Source organism: Crinia signifera, chromosome 7, assembly GCF_055691185.1.
Source record: "Crinia signifera chromosome 7, ASM5569118v1, whole genome shotgun sequence".
Lineage (NCBI taxonomy): Eukaryota > Metazoa > Chordata > Amphibia > Anura > Myobatrachidae > Crinia > Crinia signifera.
Window position 1 is genome coordinate 80,204,381 of NC_139223.1, and position 21,524 is coordinate 80,225,904.

Sequence of the window (21,524 nt, forward strand, 5' to 3'; positions counted from 1 at the left end):
CTGCGCTCACCACGCTTTGGGTTGGCGTTGATAGTGGGGGTGGCGTTGCCAATGTGGGTGCATTTAACATTGAAAGCACCCATCAGGTGCTTGTACAATTAAAAATCGAATTGCATCGCATGCCGCTATATTGCATGCGATGCAATGCGATTGTATAAGATGTACTATGATCAAAATCGTGGGCGCCGTGCTAGGAAACAAGTACTGTTAGATCTTTTGCCCATTTCACTAAGTTTGCCTGGCTAAGGCTACCTCAAGTGTAGACATCAATACCCTACAATATATTATATGGGTAAAATTACAGCTAATTCTCAAGGCCATTTTTTGTTTAGTACACCTCAGCAATGACACTCTGGGACTACAGTGTTTATATGGCAAAAAAAAACACATCTCATTCATCCAAGCTATGAGAAAAACTCAGTGACTGGGTCATTGCAGCTGATTCTACAGATAGTTTAAAAAGGTAACAAGCTTACAATCTATGGGGAAGTGTCTCCTAGAACAAGGACATTGTACTAAGGTTATTTTAGCTGAATGGGCAGGCTCCTGACTTCATACCTCCTCACCCTTCTGATCGTACATGCTGAAATAATGCCACCTCCATTTCAACCACACTATCACTATGGTCAGGAGTGTAACTAGATATTTGTAAGCCCCATGGCAAAAGTTTGTAAGGGTCCCTAGGTACCAACCAATGGTAACTTACACAAAGAAGATGACCCCCATAGCAGCTGCGCCCCATGCACCTATGGTAGTTACACCATTCACTATTAAAACAAAAATACAAAAATGACGTACAAAATGCTGTGGGGAAAAAATAAACACAAACAACTATCACAAATAATACACTAACTCAGTGGTTCCCAAACTGTGTGCCTAGACACCCTAGGCTGGCTTAGGGCAACTGCAGGGGTGCCTCAGGTTGGAGGTCCAAAGCCAACTCAAATTACTTATACCCCTTTCGCATCGCAGCTAAAAAATTTTATTTTGCCAATTGTAAAACATTTAAAAATGGTAATAGCTGCGATGTGAAAGTGCCCTAGTGAATTTACCGGCTCCTGAAAACCGGTATTTGAAACCGGTAAAAAAGAAGGATCCTACATGGTTCAGACACGGTTTTTATGTAGTGTGAACGGGTCTGAACCGGTATTTAGTACCCAGGCAGCAGTTAGCACTGAAACGGTCCTGCTCCATGCATATCTAATGAGCGGGACCCAGCGCAGTGCATATTTAATGAGCGGGTAACCACCCCCTGCATATGTAATGAGCGGGTCCTGCTCTGTGCAGCTAAGTGCATATTTAATGAGTGTTTGAACCTAGTTATTGTAGACCAAATGATCCACACTCCTTACGAGTGGGCTTACTAGTTAAACATATGTAGCCACTTTACTGGAGCTCCCAGTAGACTCCTAGAAAAGTGGGCAACTCTAAAGCAACCCACTGGAGGACACCACTAAATGCAGCCACAATGCAAAGCAACCAGAAATCAAGTAGAACTCACCAAACCAACAGTAACACAATATCCAGCAAATTATGCGCTCTCCTGCCTTGAACACTTGCAACACCCATAAATAATAAGGGAGAAAATAAGCATTCTGTGCCATGTGTGGAACACTAAGGTGCTTAGTTTTAGTACAACATTTCAACAAATAGAGATAAACGACTGCTGGTATAAATACTAAAAATGGGAGTATTCCAACTATTGGGCTCCTGGCAGTCGGGATTCCTATGTTGGATGACACGACTGTCGGAATAATGACTCCTGGTGAGGAAGCATTTTTTTTATGTACAGTAGGTAACAATTACAGAGTAGGAATTAGTGAGGTAGGGGAAATAACCAAATATTTGAGTGTTAATATTAGATTAAAAAAAAGATGAAAAAGTTGGGGGGGGGGGGGGGGGGATGAAAGAGATGGGGCGAGATAAAAGAGAAGGGGAGAGAAAAACAGATGGAGAGAAAAAAGTTTAAAAAAGATGGGGGAGAAAAAGATGAAAGACAAGGAGGGGGATGAGAAATCGGGTGGGGAGAAAAGAGAGGTAGTGAGAGGCAAGGTGAAAGAAATAGTGTGAGATATAGAGAGAGAGGGAAGGCAATGAGGGGTTTAGTTTGTGGAGGGGGGTGTGGAAATCAGGAGCTTTAAAAACTGATAACTTTTTTCCTCATAATCCCTTTCCTCCACCCCCCAGTAGAAGCGGCCTTGGTATATCTGGCAGGTGCAGGTCTCCCACTCACCAGCAGTCACTGCCGCGCTGGGTCCCTATTCAATGGCAGAGTTGGGTATCGGTCTCCAGGGCAGAGATTGGGCAGAGCTCTCCACGGCACTATTGCCGGCACCTCCAGGGCAGTGGCGTCGGGGTCTCTAGGGCAGCAGCAACGGTGGGGACTCCAGGCAAGTGCCAGCCACAGGCTCTTCATGGCAGAGGCGGTCCCGGGGTTCTCCAGGGCAGAGGCTGCGCCAAGCTCTCCAGGGCAGCAGCAGAGATGGCACCGGTGCTCTTCAGGACATAGGCTGCGCAGGTATTTTATCATGGGAGGTGCTGAGTCTATGCACCGGGTCTCTAGTGTGCGCGGCCCAGGCTGCAGGCAGTTGTGTGGGAAAATTTGAGCGCTAGGGACAGGTGTACTGTGCCGCGTACAGATGGCTGCCTTCTGGTAGAGGGATGCCGCCCTCACTTTGGGGGTAAACAGGAAAAAAGAACCAGTGGGCGCCTTCTGTACGCTAAAACAATTTATTACACAAATAACACAAAAACACAATATATACACACAAAATTATACTAAAAGACAATGGTTTGCATGCATGCAATACTTCAATAAAAAGATTATAAAAAAGCCATTTCACTGCATTTGCATGAGAAGTAACAAATAGTTACCAGTTCCTGATTGGATGGATAAATTGCCAGGTGTGGACAGATGTTTCAGTCTCGCACAAATTTGCTGTGGGCAAGATATTAGAAGTCTTTCCAAGTGGGATCAGGGCTTCCAGGACGGATACACACCGTATATATAGCAAAACTCCTTATTGGTGCTTGGTGCTGTCTCCTCCGATCATGAGGGCATCTGTGAATTGGTCTGATGGATGTACCGAGCCAAGTGCCTGGTGTTAACTGAACCCTATCTCCGGGTGCTGCGCCAGACGTCGGCCTGACTTTGGGCTAGGATGGACGGTGCTCCACTGGGTTAGGAACAGCCCAGCACTTCCATGTGCTGGCGTGTGCAGCGCAGACCTCTGGTGCAGACAGCGGCTGCTGGACTCACTTCCCAGCCGGCTGTCTGTATGCGCAGTGGGGACCTGGTTGCCGCAGATAAATGTCAGTCAGGCGGCGGGCTAGTATTGTTAGTGAAGTGCCCTGCAGGTCCTCAACTGCTGATCCTCCTCTATGGACTCCTCAAGACGCGTTTTGCAGCACTCAGGCTGCTTTGTCAATTTTGTTAATCCTAAAATTGACAAAGCAGCCCACTGGTTCTTTTTTTCCTGCAGGCAGTTGTGTGTCTTGCTTCCACTGCCATTGAATGGGGACACAAGACACCAGTGCAGCCACTGCCAGCGGCACTGTACAATATTTAAAAAAAGGAAAACAAAATCAAGAGGGTGCATGGGATAGCCTGCTGGTCCTTCTGGCCCCATAGCAGTTGCATCCCCATCACTTTACTGCCATAGTTGTATTGGGTGCAGGCAGTGGCATAACTACAGAGTTATGCCACTGCCTGCACCCAATACAACTATGGCAGTAAAGTGATCTATGGATCACAATTAAAACAAGCTTGCTTATCTTGATGTACTTAATTTAGAGATTTTTAATCGTTAAGAGAATACATCAAATAGGATAACAAAGCACACATTATTCTTAATAATAAATACATATAAATATTATAATATATAATATAATTCTAGTGCTGTCCTTTTTGAGGAAAAGCAAATAGCCCATACTTCAATAATGTATAGAAAGCTTTGTTGCATATTCGTAAAGCTAGGATTACAGTCTTTGATGGTTTGTTATCTCTGAGCTACATTACTGATGTTTTCTAGCAAATCAGTAGTCAGCAGCCAACTACTATCATACTTGAACCAAACCTAACTTAACCATGGCAACGGAGAGCTAAGCTTGTCTTTTGCATTCACTCTACTGGGTTCTCTATGCTCTATCCCCGAACATATAAATGAGCGAGAAAGAAGAAAATAAAATGTATTTTTAGGTTAGGAGATCCTGTGATGAAAATAAGAATGCTAAAGAAAATATTCCATTATATTCAAATTCCAAGTCCTAGACTAGATAGATAGTAAATAGATCTGTCTCCATATAAAGAATTCAGCAATCTTGGTGATTTATGTAGTGTGAACAGGTCTGAACCAGTATTTAGTACCCAGGCAGCAGTTAGCACTGAAACGGTCAGTTTTGTGGAAGTTCCGTGTCCCATATGCATTTATCACCATTGGTTGGTACCTAGGGACCCTTACAAACTTTTGCCATGGGGCTTACAAATATCTAGTTACACTCCTGACCATAGTGATAGTGTGGTTGAAATGGAGGTGGCATTATTTCAGCATGTACGATGAGAAGGGTGAGGAGGTATGAAGTCAGGAGCCTGCCCATTCAGCCAAAATAACCTTAATACAATGTCCCTACTATGCTGTAACATCCGCACCCCAGCTCCGCCGCACATCGCCGGCTGCCGCACACCTAATTATCGCATATGCTGTAACATATGCGATAATTATGGCAAAGGACAGCTCTTGCTTTAAGAGCTGTCCTTTGTGATCTTGCCGGTGATCCCTTGCCCAGGGCTGCTGCTGCTGCCGGGTGGCCTCTCCTCCTCCTCCTCCTCCCTGCACCCGGAAGAGGATACAGTGCAGGGAGGAGGTCACAGGACCAGGCAGCACACGCTGTGCTGCCTGGACACAGCAGGTGAGGGGGGGGGGGGTGTCAGCACGAGGCGGCGAGGGTCCGTTCAGGGCGGCGTGGGTCGCGTTAAGAAGCCCATAGGCTTCTATGGGGTATCGCCAGCTTTTTCTGGCGATACCCCTTGCAGCAAAAACCCGCCGCGCGGGTTTTGCTGCATATCAAAATGCGATAAAAACCCAGATAATCAGGTTTTTACCGCATAGTTGCTTTACAGAATCTCCCCCATAGTATGATGGCATGAAGAGAAGACTGAGGTGCATTAAAAGGGCATGCACTGTGTTCTATGGATCATTGCAGAGACATGTGCTCTGATGGCATTATGGAAAACTGAGCAGCACTGAAGGGGCATGTTGGATTGTTTAAAAGACACTGAATGGGCATGTGAGGAAGTGTGGCAAACATTTAAAAGGGCATGTGGAGCAGTAGGAGGAACATTGAGAGGGTATGTGGGAGGTTCAGGGCGGTATTCAATCCCCCGCCGCTCTTTCCAACAGGGGATATAGCGGCAGGAGCCTATTCAATGCTGTCTTTCCCAACAGTATTGAAGAGGCATCTCAATGGAACGGACACGACTTTAGAAGCAGTTGGGCCTGTTTTGCTGAGAACGGCCCTTGGATTGTTGAGATGATGGCCATATCTCGACAACCCACAGCCTTTTCCTCAGACACGCCCCCTTTTTGCCGTTCGGCAGGCGGGACATTGAATCCCGTTTGCCAATTAACAGGTGCAGAAAAGTATAATTCAAAAAGTATGATTCTCAGTATCACAGCGCACTATGAACTGCTGCTAGGTCACTATCTAGGAGCACCACTCCTAAAAACATATACTGTATTTAAAACCAAAAGTAGATCGTTTTCCCAGCGCAGATCAGATTCCCATATGGGATCCACAAGATGTTTCAGTGTCCTGGATGCTCAATTAGTGGGACCACACTGACCTTGGTGTTGGTCCCTATGTGCAAAACAAAGGTTTCTTTTCTGGCCAAGCTCAAATCTTCAATAACCAAACCACTATCAAGGGTGGAGGGGAGGATGCCACTGGTAAAGTAACGGACCTGGGAACTGGTCCCTATATGCACATCATTATATCTTTAACTTAAACTTTTTCAGGATTTATTTGAAACGCGTTGGTGTGTTGGGATTGAGGTGCTTATAGGACCCATACAGATCCTTTCCATCAGTCTGCTGGTTGGTGCAGATGGTGTGAACATCGCCATGACTAAGGTCCTGGTTGGGACCGAAACGTTGGCAGTCGCATCTATAACGTGATGGATACAAAAAAAATAGCTTTATCTGCAATGTGGTGAGTGCTCTGGATTACTATATATATTCTGGTGTTGGATCATTGTGTTGGATCTACTGATCAAATTTTATGTAAAACTGTATTATTGTACTGAAAGTTTTTATGTATCAATAACTGTAATAAATACAGATGTTTTAACAGTGTACAACTTCTGTGGTGAAAAAACTGTATTTGGGCGCACTCCTATTCCTTTTTTTGCATATATATATATATATATATATATATATATATATATATATATATATATATATATATATATATATATATATATATATGTATTTATTACAGTTATTGATACATAAAAACTTTCAGTACAATAATACAGTTTTACATAAAATTTGATCAGTAGATCCAACACAATGATCCAACACCAGAATGGAACTTGTACAGATACGACCCTACGCGTTTCGTCCGTTAGGACTTCCTCAGGGGTGATCTGGATCTAAGTGGTGAAACATGTATCATCAGTTACATAAAAGTTTAAAAACGGTGCAACATATAGTGCCTAAATATGAGGTTAGGTCGAATTGACCTTAAGGGGAGGAGACAAAAGATAAAAGATAAAATAGGAGGAGGAGGTGGTGTAGAACTTCTACACCTCCCTCCACATATATATATATATATATATATATATATATATATATATATATATATATATATATCCAAGGGGTTGGACAACACTCTCTAGGAAAGTCCATTATTGCTGGGGTGCACACTCAAAATGATCCTTCATGGGAAAGATATTTGGTATATACATGGGTACAGGAAGAGGCCACTCTCCAGACTGAAGTTTAAATGCAAGTAATTATTTTATTTCATTTGATTACGCTGCCATCACTCTGGTCCAGAGTGATGGCAGCGTAATCAAATGAAATAAAATAATTACTTGCATTTAAACTTCAGTCTGGAGAGTGGCCTCTTCCTGTACCCACGTACAAAGTTTTTGTCGGTGGCACTCCATAAAAAGCCACAGATTTCTGGACTGAGCAGAATAAACATTTGAAGCCGGTGCCCTCCATTTAAACAGTATAAACTGTTGCATATGCGCTTGCTGGGGGTGACGGCAGCACTTGGAATAACAGGAGACCAGACTGTGGTACTTTAACCCAACATTTCTGAGCCGAGAGGCTCCTTAATCAAGGTGCAGGAAGAACCTTGATAAAGGAGCCTCTCAGCTCAGAAACGTTGGGTTAAAGTACCACAGTCTGGTCTCCTGTTATTACGAGTGCCGCCGTCACCCCCAGCAAGCGCATATTTATATATATTATTACATTTTATTTATAAGGCGCCACAAGTGTTTCCCAGCGGAATAAAATGGAACAGTACAGGGAGACAAAACTTAACATTACAGTAAATAAATAACAAAAAATAAGTACAGGTGACAAAGAGCACCACGATACAATACACAATTCAGCTTAGATGTATGTAGCAAATGATGGTCACTGAGTAGGAGAAAGCAGTAAGTGAATTGTGAGAAGAGGGCTATGACAACAAAGGGAAGAGGGCCCTGCACTGAGGAGCTCACAATCTAGTGTGTGTGTGTGTGTATGTGTGGATGGGGGGGGGGGGGGGTCGGGCATTATGTACAAACACACACACACACACATGTATGTTTATATACACACATAAACATAGATACACCGGACCGGCTTTCCACTAACCATGATGAATACACCTAAGTGCCCTCCTGGAAATGGGTGCCGGCTGTACCACACCCCTGGAAATCCAGCTGACGTACCTCCACAAAATATCCATACACTCGGCAGATATTTTAAATAAACAAGCGTGTAGACCTGCTAAATCATGTCACAGTGATCAGGTCTAAATAACCTCCAAGGTTAGTTTCTGTGGCTGAGTGCATGGAAGGTTTTTAAATTCATCTCTTGAAATATGGGATCAGATGTAAAATTTAACTATGCCTCTTAACCATTCCTTGTTTATTTATTATTCATTATTTATTAACAGTTTATTATATAGCGCAGCATATTCCATTGCGCTTTACAAAGGAGACAGTGATACAACAAACAGGGTATTTGCAGACAGTCTTGTTCTACCCATATTTGTTTTTACACATCTGAACTGTCATTTTTCATTCTTCATTGTTTATATTATAGAACATATATACATTTAAATACAAAATAATATATATTGGTTACTTACATGGTACAGATAACCTGGATTTGTGTTGCAGAGCCTGTGTGATGTGTTTGGTCAGCAGCATGGATGCCATTTCCCCAGACTTACTTCACAGAAGAGACAGCCACCAGTTCTGCGCCCAACTCTCTCTGTAGGAATAAGAAGACAGGTTACATAATTAATAGGCAGTAGCATAATATAATCTCAAAATAAGTGTAAAAAGGTATCTATTACCAATAAAGAATTGCCACGTAGGCCAAGAAGAGAATCTATGGCCCAGATGTATCAAGCTTCACAAGTGATAAAATGGAGAGTGATAATCAGCCAGCCAATAAGTCCCTGCCTGACATGTTAAAGGCTAGGTTTGAAAAATTATAGGTAGGGGTTAATTGGCTGGTTGTTTATCACTCTCCAGTTTATCACTTTTTGAAGCTTGATACATCTGGCCCTATGTGAGAATTCAACCAAATTGATCTCCAAGACCTCTACTGCGAGTTCCATGGTGCAAAAAGCACTGACAATGAACTACCATGAAGAAAAATGGGTGAGATAGGGAAGGAAGGCTGCCCTACACTCTTGGGGACCGGGGAGATCTCCCAGAGTCTCCCAGGAGTTCGGGGAGAGCAGACAGGTACGGTGTGGCACTGCACTTAGGGCTCAATCACAAGGGAATAAAATATTCTATAAAAAATATAAAGGATCTCTCCCAAAAAATGGATTATGTAAAATGTCTGAACTCCAGTGAGCAAGTTGATAAGGGGTAATCTGATTCTGTGATGGAAAGCGCCCCTCCTGTTATTTAGCAAGGAGTGTTTAGCTAAAGAATCTCAGGTTACATTAAAGATTAAGATGCCCCACATGCATAGTTCGGACTACATTCTTACCAAGAGTTACATAAGAAAATCCCAATTCATTCTTCTACAATATATACTTGACATTATAGCTACAGTACATTATATACCTTGTTAATAAACAGATGTACATAGCATATATAAAACAGACCTGTCTGCCATCAGGGAGACTATAGAGGCAGATACTATGTTAAATAAACAATATCACATAGCTATGTTTGGTATGCATACTGTATATTGAGAAGTGTATACTCTTTTGATTTACATGATTATTTCTAAGGAATGCTTGTGAGCAAATGTCATAAAAGGGTCATTAACATAAGTACCACTTCTTTGGATGACTGCTTATGTGAGTGCTGTGGGGAATACTGTATATAGTTCATAGAACCTAGGCATTGTGACTATTCTGTCATAGTAAATTATATTTAACAACATTCTGTTTTTGTGGTCTTAAGGCCTCAATGGGTGAGGTCCGGGCAGCAGTGTCCAGGCAAAGGGGTCCAGGAAGCGGTGATTGGGAGCTTGTAGCGGTATTTGCCGGGCAGCAGGGTGGGAAGCTCTGCTGAATTTACAAACATAATTTGAAAAGACTGATTGGCTTAATTATCTCAGCCAATCAGCGTCCAGCCAGTCTTTTACAAATATTTTTTAAAATTCAGCAGCGCTTCCCACCCTGCCACCCGGCAAATACTGCTGCAGGCTCCCAGCTGCCTGGACACCGCTGCCCGGAGGGTGCTGCCCATACACCACAGCCTAGATGCCACTGCCCAGACCCCGCTGCCTGGACGCCACTGCCAACCCCCACCACTACTGCAGCACATAGGTGTGTGCCAGCGGTGCTTCACACCTACGGATCGGACCGACACAATGTGGGTACTAAATGATGGGTCCGATCTGATAGGTTTAATGTGCAGCATGACCGACCTCCCCACTCCAACCCGAAGCTTTCTAGACGCACGATAGAACTTATGTATGCAATTGCAAGATCTATCATAAGATCTGCAACTCCCAGCATTCTGATCGTTAGCAGAATCTTCATATCATGGGCGAGATGTAATAGGTTGCAATTTTTAGCAATGTTTTAAAATCACACTAAATCTCAAATGCAATTAGGTGCAAATTTTTGGATAAAGTTGGAATTCGCATCCCATTTAGTGCATACTTTCCTACTTTTGAAAATGAGTTTCAGGGAGATTATACTGTACTTGGTAATATAATTTTTCAAAGCAGCCCCGTTGAGGGGGCGTGTCATGCTCCACACAAAGGGCGTGTCTAGTTCCATTTATGGAGAGATAGTGAAAAGAGATTGTCAAAGAGGTATCTAGAAGCGTGGGTGTGTACTGCTATATCTGAGTGGAATCTTTTTAAAATGACATATCCAAATGTAGATGAGCCCCAAAGCAGTTAGTGGGCGGGATGTATTAATATACATCGCCACCCTTCACCTGCCAGCCGTCGCGATGCTACCGCATATGTACTAACAAATGCTGCTAGCATCGGGTTGCGGTGACGGAGACCTCCGCGATACCTGTGATGTGGTCTGCGGGGGTCTCCGTCACATCCCGGTGGCTGCCAGTGTCCCCCTGCATCTCCTCCTCCCCCCTGCAGCCTGATGTCCTCCCGGCTGTGACACCTGCTGGGGGAGGAGGAGATCAAAGGAGGATGGGGGGGGAAGGGGGGCGCGCGGACGGCAGGTGGCGATAGACTTCCCACACCAGCAATGACTTTCAGAATTTTACTGCTCTAATGGAGAAAAATCCTCTTCTTAATTCAGTACGGAATTTTTTTCCCTCAAGCCTCAGTACATGCTTGCGTGTCCTAAGTATAGGCCTGTTAGTGTACCAATTATCTCCTAGTCCCATAGGATTCCCAATCCTGTATTTGAACATACTAATCATATCACCTCTCAACCTCTGTCTTTCCAGTGAAAACATATTCAGCCTGGTTAACCTATCTTTGTATTCTAGTGATTTAAGACCTTTTCCTAGCTTAGTCACCCATCTCTGTTCCTGTTCCAATTGATTTATGTCCTTTTTAAGGTGTGGTACCCAGAACTGAACATAGTATTCCAAGTGTGGTCTTAGCAATGCATTGTAAAGCCTCACATCTCAAGCACTATCACATTGGCATCCCTTAAATCCCATTCCCCTTTCAATGCATGCCAGTATCCTATTTGCTTTCTCTGCTGCACTTGAGCAGCGTGCACTATTACCCAATTTTTCATCTATTATGACCCCAAGTCCTTCTCTACAGCAGAATTCCCTATAATAACTCAAATTCCCTATAATAACTCCATTTAGCCTATAAGTAGCATGTTCATTTTTGTTCCCATAATTAAATTACTGCATTTACCACCTTTCCAGTTTAATTAAGTCACTTTGTAGTGTATCAAATTCCTGTCCTTAGTTAATTTTTTTACTCAATTTCGTGTTGTCCACAAATATTGCAATTTTACTCACTATTCCACTTCCTATATCATTAATGAATATATTAAACAAGGTGGGTCTTAATATTAAATTTTGCGGGACTCTACTTTGGATCTTGCCCCAGCTGGAATGTATGCTATTTACCACAACTCTCTGTCCCAGATTGTGCAACCAGTTTTTAATCCAATTACACATTTTATCTCCTAACCCTAAATGATCTAGTTTTAATGACCTTTTATGAGGCACCGTGTCAAAAGCTTTAGCAAAATCAAGAATTATTACATCAACAGCTTTCCCTAACTTTAGCCCCCTACTGACTTCCTCATAAAAGCAAATTAAAGTAGTCTGACATGATCTATTTTTGACGAACCCATGCAGAGCCTGATAAAGCTTCTCCTGTTCTAAGAAATTTTGGATACTATGGGTGACATTCTATGGGATGAGATTTTTAGACTTTTGCGAATTTTTTCGCAAAAACGGCCGAAATCGCATTTTTTTCCATTTTCGCATATTTAATGAGCTCCGAAAATGTGAAAAAAATGCGATTTTTGCCAACAAGTTGGACACACTGGAAATGCGATGGCTGCTTTTCGCAGCACATCGCATCCAGATGTTTTCACATGGAAAAGTATACAAATCGCATATTTAATGGTATGCGATTTGTATAAAGTGTGACTATAATTCAGACCAGGTTCTGATGGGCGAATTAGCCAGAAACCTGCACAGATCGCAATGTTCTGTGCAGGTTTCTGGTAAAAAAAAAAAATAAACAGTTAAAATAAAAAAAAAACGAGCGCGGGGTCCCCCGCCCGAGCATAACCAGCCCCGGGCTCATTGAGCCGGTGCTGGTGACATAAAATCAGGGTCCCCGACAAATAGGGGTCCCCTTGATTTAATGAAACCAGCACCAGGCTCAAGGTCCGGCGCTGGTTCCCAAAATACGGGGGACAAAATGACTAGGGGTCCCCCGTATTTTAAGAACCAGCACCGGACCCAACCAGCCAGCGGGGTAATGCCACAGCCGGGGGACACTTATTATATAAGGTCCCGCGGCCAAAGCATTATCCCCGTGGCTGGTCAGCATGGGCAGGGGTCCTGGGGAAGTGGGGACCCCCCCAATGAAGGGGTCCCCCCCCCCTCCAGGACTTACCAGCCCATGCTGAAAGTCCGGGGCTGTCCCCGATGCCCCTGGGCGGTGGGCATCGGGCTGATGGATTGTGTAAAAAAAAAGAAGATAAACTATTGTTTTCTACTGGCGAACTATGAGTCCCAGCAAGCCTCCCCCGCATGCTGGGACTTGGAGAACCACAAGTCCCAGCATGCGGGGCATTAAAGGGCCCGCTGGCACTTGTAGTTCTACAGTACAAAAAATAGTGAAATAAAACACACTGACACCCTGAAAAATAAAAGTTTAATACACACATAACACACACACACTGATACTTACCTACCTTGAGCCCGTCGGTCGGTCCCTGGATCCTGGGTCCGGGCCCTGGGGCTTCAGGGCTGAAGAGTCCGGTTCCGGGGCCTTGGTCCTGGGGTTCCGGGGCTGGTCCTGGGGTTCCGGGGCTGGTCCGGGGTCCAGGATCCGATGAAGTCCACAGGGGTACCTGAGGAAGGAAATCCTACTCACCTGGTCCCCGGCGACGACATCGGCATCCTCTCCGGCAGACGCGCTGCTCCCGGCTGCTGTGGTACCCGCTCTAGGACTGAAGAGGCGAAGAGATTTTCATCTTCCGCGCCTTTCCTCCGGATGATTCTATTGGCCGCCTAGCGGCCAATCAGGAGCCGACTTTTTCGGCTCCTGATTGGCCGCTAGCCGGCCAACGGAATCATTCTGAGAAGAGGCGCGGAAGATGAAAATCTCTTCGCCTCTTCAGTCCGAGAGCGGGTACCACAGCAGCCGGGAGCAGCGCGTCTGCCGGAGAGGATGCCGATGTCGTCGCCGGGGACCAGGTGAGTAGGATTTCCTTCCTCAGGTACCCCTGTGGACTTCATCGGATCCTGGACCCCGGACCAGCCCCGGAACCCCAGGACCAGCCCCGGAACCCCAGGACCAAGGCCCCGGAACCGGACTCTTCAGCCCTGGAGCCCCGGAGCCCGGACCCAGGATCCAGGGACCGACCGACGGGCTCAAGGTAGGTAAGTATCAGTGTGTGTGTGTGTTATGTGTGTATTAAACTTTTATTTTTCAGGGTGTCAGTGTGTTTTATTTCACTATTTTTTGTACTGTAGAACTACAAGTGCCAGCGGGCCCTTTAATGCCCCGCATGCTGGGACTTGTGGTTCTCCAAGTCCCAGCATGCGGGGGAGGCTTGCTGGGACTCATAGTTCGCCAGTAGAAAACAATAGTTTATCTTCTTTTTTACACAATCCATCAGCCCGATGCCCACCACCCAGGGGCATCGGGGACAGCCCCGGACTTTCAGCATGGGCTGGTAAGTCCTGGAGGGGGGAGACCCCTTCATTGGGGGGGTCCCCACTTCCCCAGGACCCCTGCCCATGCTGACCAGCCACGGGGATAATGCTTTGGCCGCGGGACCTTATATAATAAGTGTCCCCCGGCTGTGGCATTACCCCGCTGGCTGGTTGGGTCTGGTGCTGGTTCTTAAAATACGGGGGACCCCTAGTCATTTTGTCCCCCGTATTTTGGGAACCAGCGCCGGACCTTGAGCCTGGTGCTGGTTTCATTAAATCAAGGGGACCCCTATTTGTCGGGGACCCTGATTTTATGTCACCAGCACCGGCTCAATGAGCCCGGGGCTGGTTATGCTCGGGCGGGGGACCCCGCGCTCGTTTTTTTTTTTTTTTAATTTGCGCTTTCCTGCAAACGTGCGATTTTCAGACATGAAAATCGCACATTTTAGGACTAAAGACATCGCACCACCTCGCACCTATTCGCACTTTTTGGCCCGTTTTTCGCATCTCATTAAATATGTGAAAAACGGCCCAATCTTGCGATTTGCAAAAGTGCGAAGTGGTGCGATAAAAAAAACGCGATTTTATCTCATCACATAGAATGTCACCCTATATCTTATTATTCCTTCTAATATTTCCCCCACAATGGATGTAAGGCTGACCAGTCTATAATTTTTAGGGTTAGTTTTGCTACCTTTCTTCCATATTGGTACTACTTTACCTATGCGCCAGTCCCTTGGAACGTCTCAGAGTTTATTGATTCCTTGAATAGCAGATATAATGGTAGTGTTATGACAGAACTCAATTATTTTAGTATCCTAGGGTGTATTTCGTCCGAGCCAAGAGATTTGTTGCTATTTAGGTTCTGTAATCTATATTTGACTATTTCGTCAATTAAACATACAGTTTGGGAGCAATCAAGAGCCGAGCATTTAATCTGTGGGAGATCTTCTTAAGATTCTTCCCTTGTAGGGTGGCCAATCCTGGGATCGTCGTGATCCCAGAATTTGGCCCCTAAAATGCTGGGATTTCAATTTTGGGGTTGGAGTTTCCAATCCTGGGATTTCGGGATTAGACTGCATATGCTCAGTCTAATGCCGGGCAGCTTCTGAGCGTGTGCTCAGATGCTGCACAGCTTCTCCCTTCCCCGGCAGTGTGGCTCTGCGCAGCGTGACAAGGCCAGAGGTCACGCTGTGCAGGCCAAGCATCTGCACAGACCCGTCCTGGGCGCACAGCATGACATCATCGCCCACCCGCCTGCCCGGCACCTGGATCCTGCTGCTGGCCGCTCACTCACCCGCCCACCTCCCGGCATCAGTAATCGGCCACCCACCCTCCCAGCTTCACTGACCACCCTCCCGGCCGCACTGCACCGCACATGTAAGTAAATTTGTGGGGCGGCCAGGGCGGGTTTTTTAATTAGGGAAGCCAATCCCGGGATCGGGCATTTTTCAATCTCGAATTCCGGGATTGGCAACCCTATTCCCTTGTAAATACCGAAGAAAAAAATGTATTGAATAATTCCGCTTTCTCTTTTCGTTCTATTACCAGGGTACCCTGCTTATTTTTTAGTGGGCTTTCCTTAACCGTTTTAGGTTTATATAAATGTAGATTTTTTTGGGATCAGATTTGCTATCTTCGGCTATTTTATGTTCAGTCTCTAATTTAGCCATCTTGATTGTATTTTTACATTTCTTATTACATTCGGTACTTGTGTAGTTTCACAGCGCCTGATATATCGGATGCGATATTGGCCGATATATCGATGCGATCCAAAGCAATTTTTTGCCTGTTCATAACCCCACTATCCACTACGCATGGTGTTGATTTTATATAGTGTGGCGAGCGCAGTAATCCGCGGTCCCTCACGGGGCTCGCTACGCTCCCCACGCTTCGGGCTCGCCACACTATATAAAATCAACTCCATGCGTAGTGGATAGTGAGGTTATGAACAGCTAAAAAAATCGCATAGGATCGCATCGATATATCGGCCGATATCGTATCTGATATATCGGCCGATATCGCATCCGATATATTGGGTGCCGTGAAACTACACAAGTACCTTACATTCCTTAAAATTCGGCAAATGATTTGGGTGTCCCATCATGTTAAATGCTTTAAATGCCCTCCTTTTTTCTAGCTATTTCGAATTTGACTTTGCTGTTAAGCCACATAGGTTTCCTTTTGACATTTGTTCTTTTAGTTACCCTAGGTAAAATGTATCAGTGCCCTCCTGCAGTATCTTTTTAAAAAGTTTGCCACCTTTTAGCAGTACCCATACCTCCAAAGAATTCTTTCCAGTTTGTATCCCTTAAGGACTCTTCAAACTTATCAGGTTTGGTCATTTGATCTCCAGGTTCCTACTCTTTGACTTTGGTCAGTTTACAGCAGCCATCAGATGACTAGGTCACAGAACTGGAAGCTGGTGATCAGATAACCAAAGTCATGGTGGAGCTCCCTGTGAATCACTAATCAGGGGGTAAGTACTCGGTGGCAGCGTGCATGTGCAGCAAATTCTCAGGGAATTTTTTATTTGTGAAAAATACCCCAATATCGATATAGCACATCGTTAAAGGTAATGATATAAACACTTGCACAGGAATGAAGGCAATCTTAAGCCCCATACACATGAGACAATCCTGCTAAGCGATGTGTGTTAAGCCATGTAGGGGAGACTATTTCCTCATTGGCTTGATCACCCATACGCATGTATCTCGGTTAATTTACTTGTTATTTTTAATTAGTGTTAATTGCAAATATCTACATAAAATTTGGAAACTCCGCTGTACCCTGGAGCTGGATCAACAGATTTTTTCTTAAATTGGATACACACTGACAGATATAAAGTAATGCCAATATATTTTAAGCCTACAATATTGCTCACAGACATACCGCGTCGGCTCTGCCTCACATCAGCAATTCATACGCATGTTGGCAAATCTAGTTATTGACATTTCAACTTGGTGGGCACATTGATTGGTGTGAATCTACCAATTGTCAGATAAGTCGTCGGACAGATGTGTACCCAACTTAAGAGTGAAAGTGATATGAGTAATCTAGCCAGGAGTGCCCAAATATTTGCATACATCCGCATGTACATACCATTTTTTCATGATGCAGATCCATTCGGTTAGTATCATTAAACAATACAATTCTTCTAGATACACTTTTATCGTATTATTTTGCGTCTTGGAAGGTGATGAAAAGGTACTTATTTCCTAGCACGGCTCCCATCGCATAGATTGTATGCCTTAAGGTGCTCACACACGCACCGATCCCGGCGTGCGTTGTGGGCTTAACTAGCACACATAGCATCGCATCGTATGCCTTGTGCATACGATGTGCATACGATGCGATGCTATGCCAGAAAAAGCTAGTACAAAAAGTATGTGCAGCACATACTTTTTGTACTGTGCGATGGGGTGCCGCGGGAGCACGCACCCCATCGTATAGCATCGCACTGCCGGGATCGGGGCGTGTGTGGGCACCTTTACTTAAGGCATACAATCAATACAATTGAAACGATTTTTTAATTGTATGGATCTCATCTTATGCATCTCATGGATCTTATGCATCCATAAGATGCATAAGATCCATAAGATGCTATAAGATAAAAATCGTGAGCCCCCAATAACCATTGTTAACGACACCAGCACTATCAACGCCAACCCGAAGCATGGCGAGCGCAGCGAGCCCGCGAGGGGTGGCGGTACGCGTCTGCCGACCTTTTCATACCACCACTATCCACATTGGCGTGGAGTTGATTTTATATAGTGTGGCGAGCGCAGCGAGCCATCGAGCCCGAAGCGTCCGCTCGCCACGCTTCGGGCTCGGTGGCTCGCTGCGCTCACCACACTATATAAAATCAACTCCACGCCGACGTGGATAGTGGGGGTATGAAAAGGTCGAAGGACGCGTACCGCCACCCCTCGCGGGCTCAATGCGCTCGCCACGCTTCGGGTTGGCGTCAATAGTGGGGTGGCGTTAACAATAGGGGGGCCATTTCACCCATGAGGGGGGGGTTAGCAATTAACATTGGGGTTTGGGGGCTTTTTACATTGGAATAAATGTTAAATTGGGTCTCAGGGACCGTTTCACATTGATTCCAATGTAAAAATCTCGTTGATTGCGTCGATTGTATCATCGCATGCATCTTATGCCGCACAAACACAAACACATTCAATGCTTGAAATATCAGCCCGACACATACAATATAGATCGTGGGCGCCGTGCTAGGAAATAAGTACTGATGAAAACATATTCGAGAGGACAAAAAGGATAGACCAAACATATAAAAATGTAATTCACATTAAAACCTATCCGTGATAAAAAAAATCACATAGCCTTAATGCGCTGCATAATTGTCCGCACTGGCATGTGGCGCTCTGCAAAAAATGCATTCTAGTGTATATTATATAGAATTTGTAGGTTGTATGTCATTGAACACAGCGAAAGCAACAAAAAGAGCACTTTCCAGTCAGAAATGCACAGTGCAGCTGAAAGTAAATTAAGCACATTATTACAGACATCAAATCAGTAGTCCTGAGACGGGTGACTGAGCAAGCTGATTAATGCTAATCAGTACTATGCAGGAAACCTGTGGTGCATCACTATCTCTAGAACAGCAACAATCTCTGTTTAGACCATAGAGAAGCAGTTCTTCAGTATGCAAGTGGAGAAGGCAGATCAAGGCTCTCATAAACAACAAAATGGCTCACAATTGTGCCGGAGCCAGTGTGTGACATATTGTATTGCAGGCTAGCTTCTGTAAAGATTATGTGATGCTGGATACAGCTAACTATAGGATGGAAAAATAAATTGTGAGGCTTAAGACAATGTCCAGTAATAACAGGAGAAAAATAACAATCAGATTAAAATAATGATTTCCCTTCCACTGCAGTTTATAGATTGTGTGCACAAATTGCTAAAAAAAAAAAAGCTTCAGTGTATGTTGCAGTGTGGATATAAATGGGAATGTAATATTTGGTACCTAGCTGCCTCGTCTAGAAGATGAATACAGGATATGATACACTGACAGGGAAGCAGATAAAGTAGGGCACAACATTGCTTATCTGTAATTACTATGACGGTGTATGTAGTAGCGTCATTACTAAGAGGTATCATGAAAAAATAATAATAAAGAGGGAGGGTTGCAAAGTAAGATGGATTTTAAGGCACAAATCAGTTCTGTTACTATGAAACCAGATCAGGCTTATGTAAAATGCTTTGTTTTGCACAGTGTATGAATTGCAGCTAATCTCAGTATTTCTGGCCAATAAATTATTTAATGTCTCCCATGGCTACATCGTTAGAAAAACACTGAGAAAATGTCATATCAAATCAATATTTGCACTAAGCGGCATATTTTTTTATAAATTGTGGTCTACCCCCAAATATTAACAAAATGTTTTCATTGCATGTTGTGACAATAAGGGTTTTTATGCATTTAAATAGATTTATATAAATCAACTATGGACATACTTGTGACTACAGATCTCCTAGAGACACCCTTGTGGCTACAGATCTCCTAGAGACACCCTTGTGGCTACCGATCTCCTAGAGACACCCTTGTGGCTACCGATCTCCTAGAGACACCCTTGTGGCTACCGATCTCCTAGAGACACCCTTGTGGTTACCGATCTCCTAGAGACACCCTTGTGGCTACCGATCTCCTAGAGACACCCTTGTGGCTACCGATCTCCTAGAGACACCCTTGTGGCTACCGATCTCCTAGAGACACCCTTGTGGCTACCGATCTCCTAGAGACACCCTTGTGGCTACCGATATCCTAGAGCAGGGGTCAGCAAACTTTTTTACCTTGTACCCCAAAATAGATTTAGACACGCCGACATTACCCCTTTGATTTATATGATTTAATTCCTTAGAATTGTAATACACACTATACCCCCAGAAATTGAGGCTATATCCTGCTAGTACGGTACACAGCCTGGCAGCCATTTATGATGAATTTGTACCACACACACACATACATAGTAATCATCATCATCAATGGTTGCCAGGCTGTGTGTGGTATAGCAGTTGATAATGTGACATCCAGGCAACTCTTAGTGTAAGTATTTCAAGATGATATAGTTACACTGTGCACATTTTTTCCCTAGAGATGGGTATACCTTGAAAGAAGCCTATAACCAGGTAAAGAAACTCGGCGCTGAAGCGGCAGTACAGACAGAAGTGGCAGATGGCGCAGCAACTAGCTAATTCTACTGAAGAAGAGGGCGGACTTGGAGGAGGGACCCGTGGCATCATGCAGCGAAGCGTGTTAAACACAAGGATACAGTAATTCATGGGTCTTCAACCTGTGGCCCTCCAGATGTTGTGAAACTACATGTTCCAACATGCATTGCCACATTTTTTCCTATAATAGCATGCCAAAACTGTCAGGGCATGCTGGGACATGTAGTTCCACAACATCTAGAGGTTGAAGACCTCTGCAGTAATGCTCCTCGTCTGTAGCCACAAGGATTCCCTGCAGCTCCCGGCCTTCATCCCCCAAGTGGCCGACCTCTGCTGCCACGGCAGCACCCGGGGACGAGCTGTGCTCCCCACCCGCAGCCAGTCAGCCTCCCTGCAGGTGCCGGCTCTCACCTTCGGGTGCCTGGCCTCTGCTGCCACGGCAGCACCCGGGGATGAGCTGTGCTCCCCGCCCGCAGCCAGTCAGCCTCCCTTCAGGTGCTGGCTCTCACCTCTGGTTGCCTGGCCTCCACTGCCACAGCAGCACCCAGGTATGAGCTGCGCTTGCTTTCAGTCAGCCTGCCTCAGTCTCCGCAGCTACCGGCTCCCATCCCCCGGATGCCCAGACTCCTCGCAGGTCCCGCATCTCATTCCCCAGGTCCCAGGTGTCTGGCCTTCACTGCCACTGCAGCACCTGCTTCATGAACACTGGGGAAGAAGGCCAGCCAAGGAGACATCAGCCAGTCCCCTGCCCAACCCAGGCGGCAGCAGCAGCCAGGACCACAGGGATGTGAACAAGCAGCTGGGCAAGCTCCTGCACTACCTTGGGACCCTGGAGTACACCCACCAGCACAGTTGATGGTAAGAGACCAGACTGGCATTTTTTTGGGGGGAAAGGGGGTGGATTACTAGTTTTAGCCCAGTCCTTTGGTATAGCTCAGGCACAGAAACCCTGTGGGACTACACATCCCAGCAGGTAAGAGTACTGGGGAATTATGGTGGGTGGCATAATATGTACTGGGCATTATGGTGTATGGCATGTTGTGTACTGGGCATAACGGTGTGTGGCATAATACGAATTGGGCATATCGGTGTGGCACTTTACGTAATGGGCATATCGGTGTGTGGTACAGTATAATGCAGGGCCCTCCTACCTCTATGTCAGTTTGTTTCTACCCAGTTTGTTTAATCATTGTTGTTTCCAATTGTAAAGCACAACGGAATATGCTGCGCTATATAAGAAACTGTAAATGAATAAATAATGGGCATTATGGTGTGTGTAATCCTGTTGCAG

At 45.0% G+C, this 21,524-nt stretch overlaps 1 protein-coding gene across 1 annotated transcript in view; it reads right to left on the reverse strand.

Annotated features, from left to right (window-relative positions):
- Positions 1 to 21,524, reverse strand: part of ABAT (4-aminobutyrate aminotransferase) — a 186,344-nt gene that overhangs the window by 110,816 nt on the left and 54,004 nt on the right. Inside the window, exon 2 of the mRNA XM_083153381.1 lies at positions 8,368 to 8,492. Coding sequence (XP_083009507.1) covers positions 8,368 to 8,437 — 70 coding nt within the window. The 5' untranslated portion in view covers positions 8,438 to 8,492. The remainder of the gene's footprint in view (positions 1 to 8,367; positions 8,493 to 21,524) is intronic.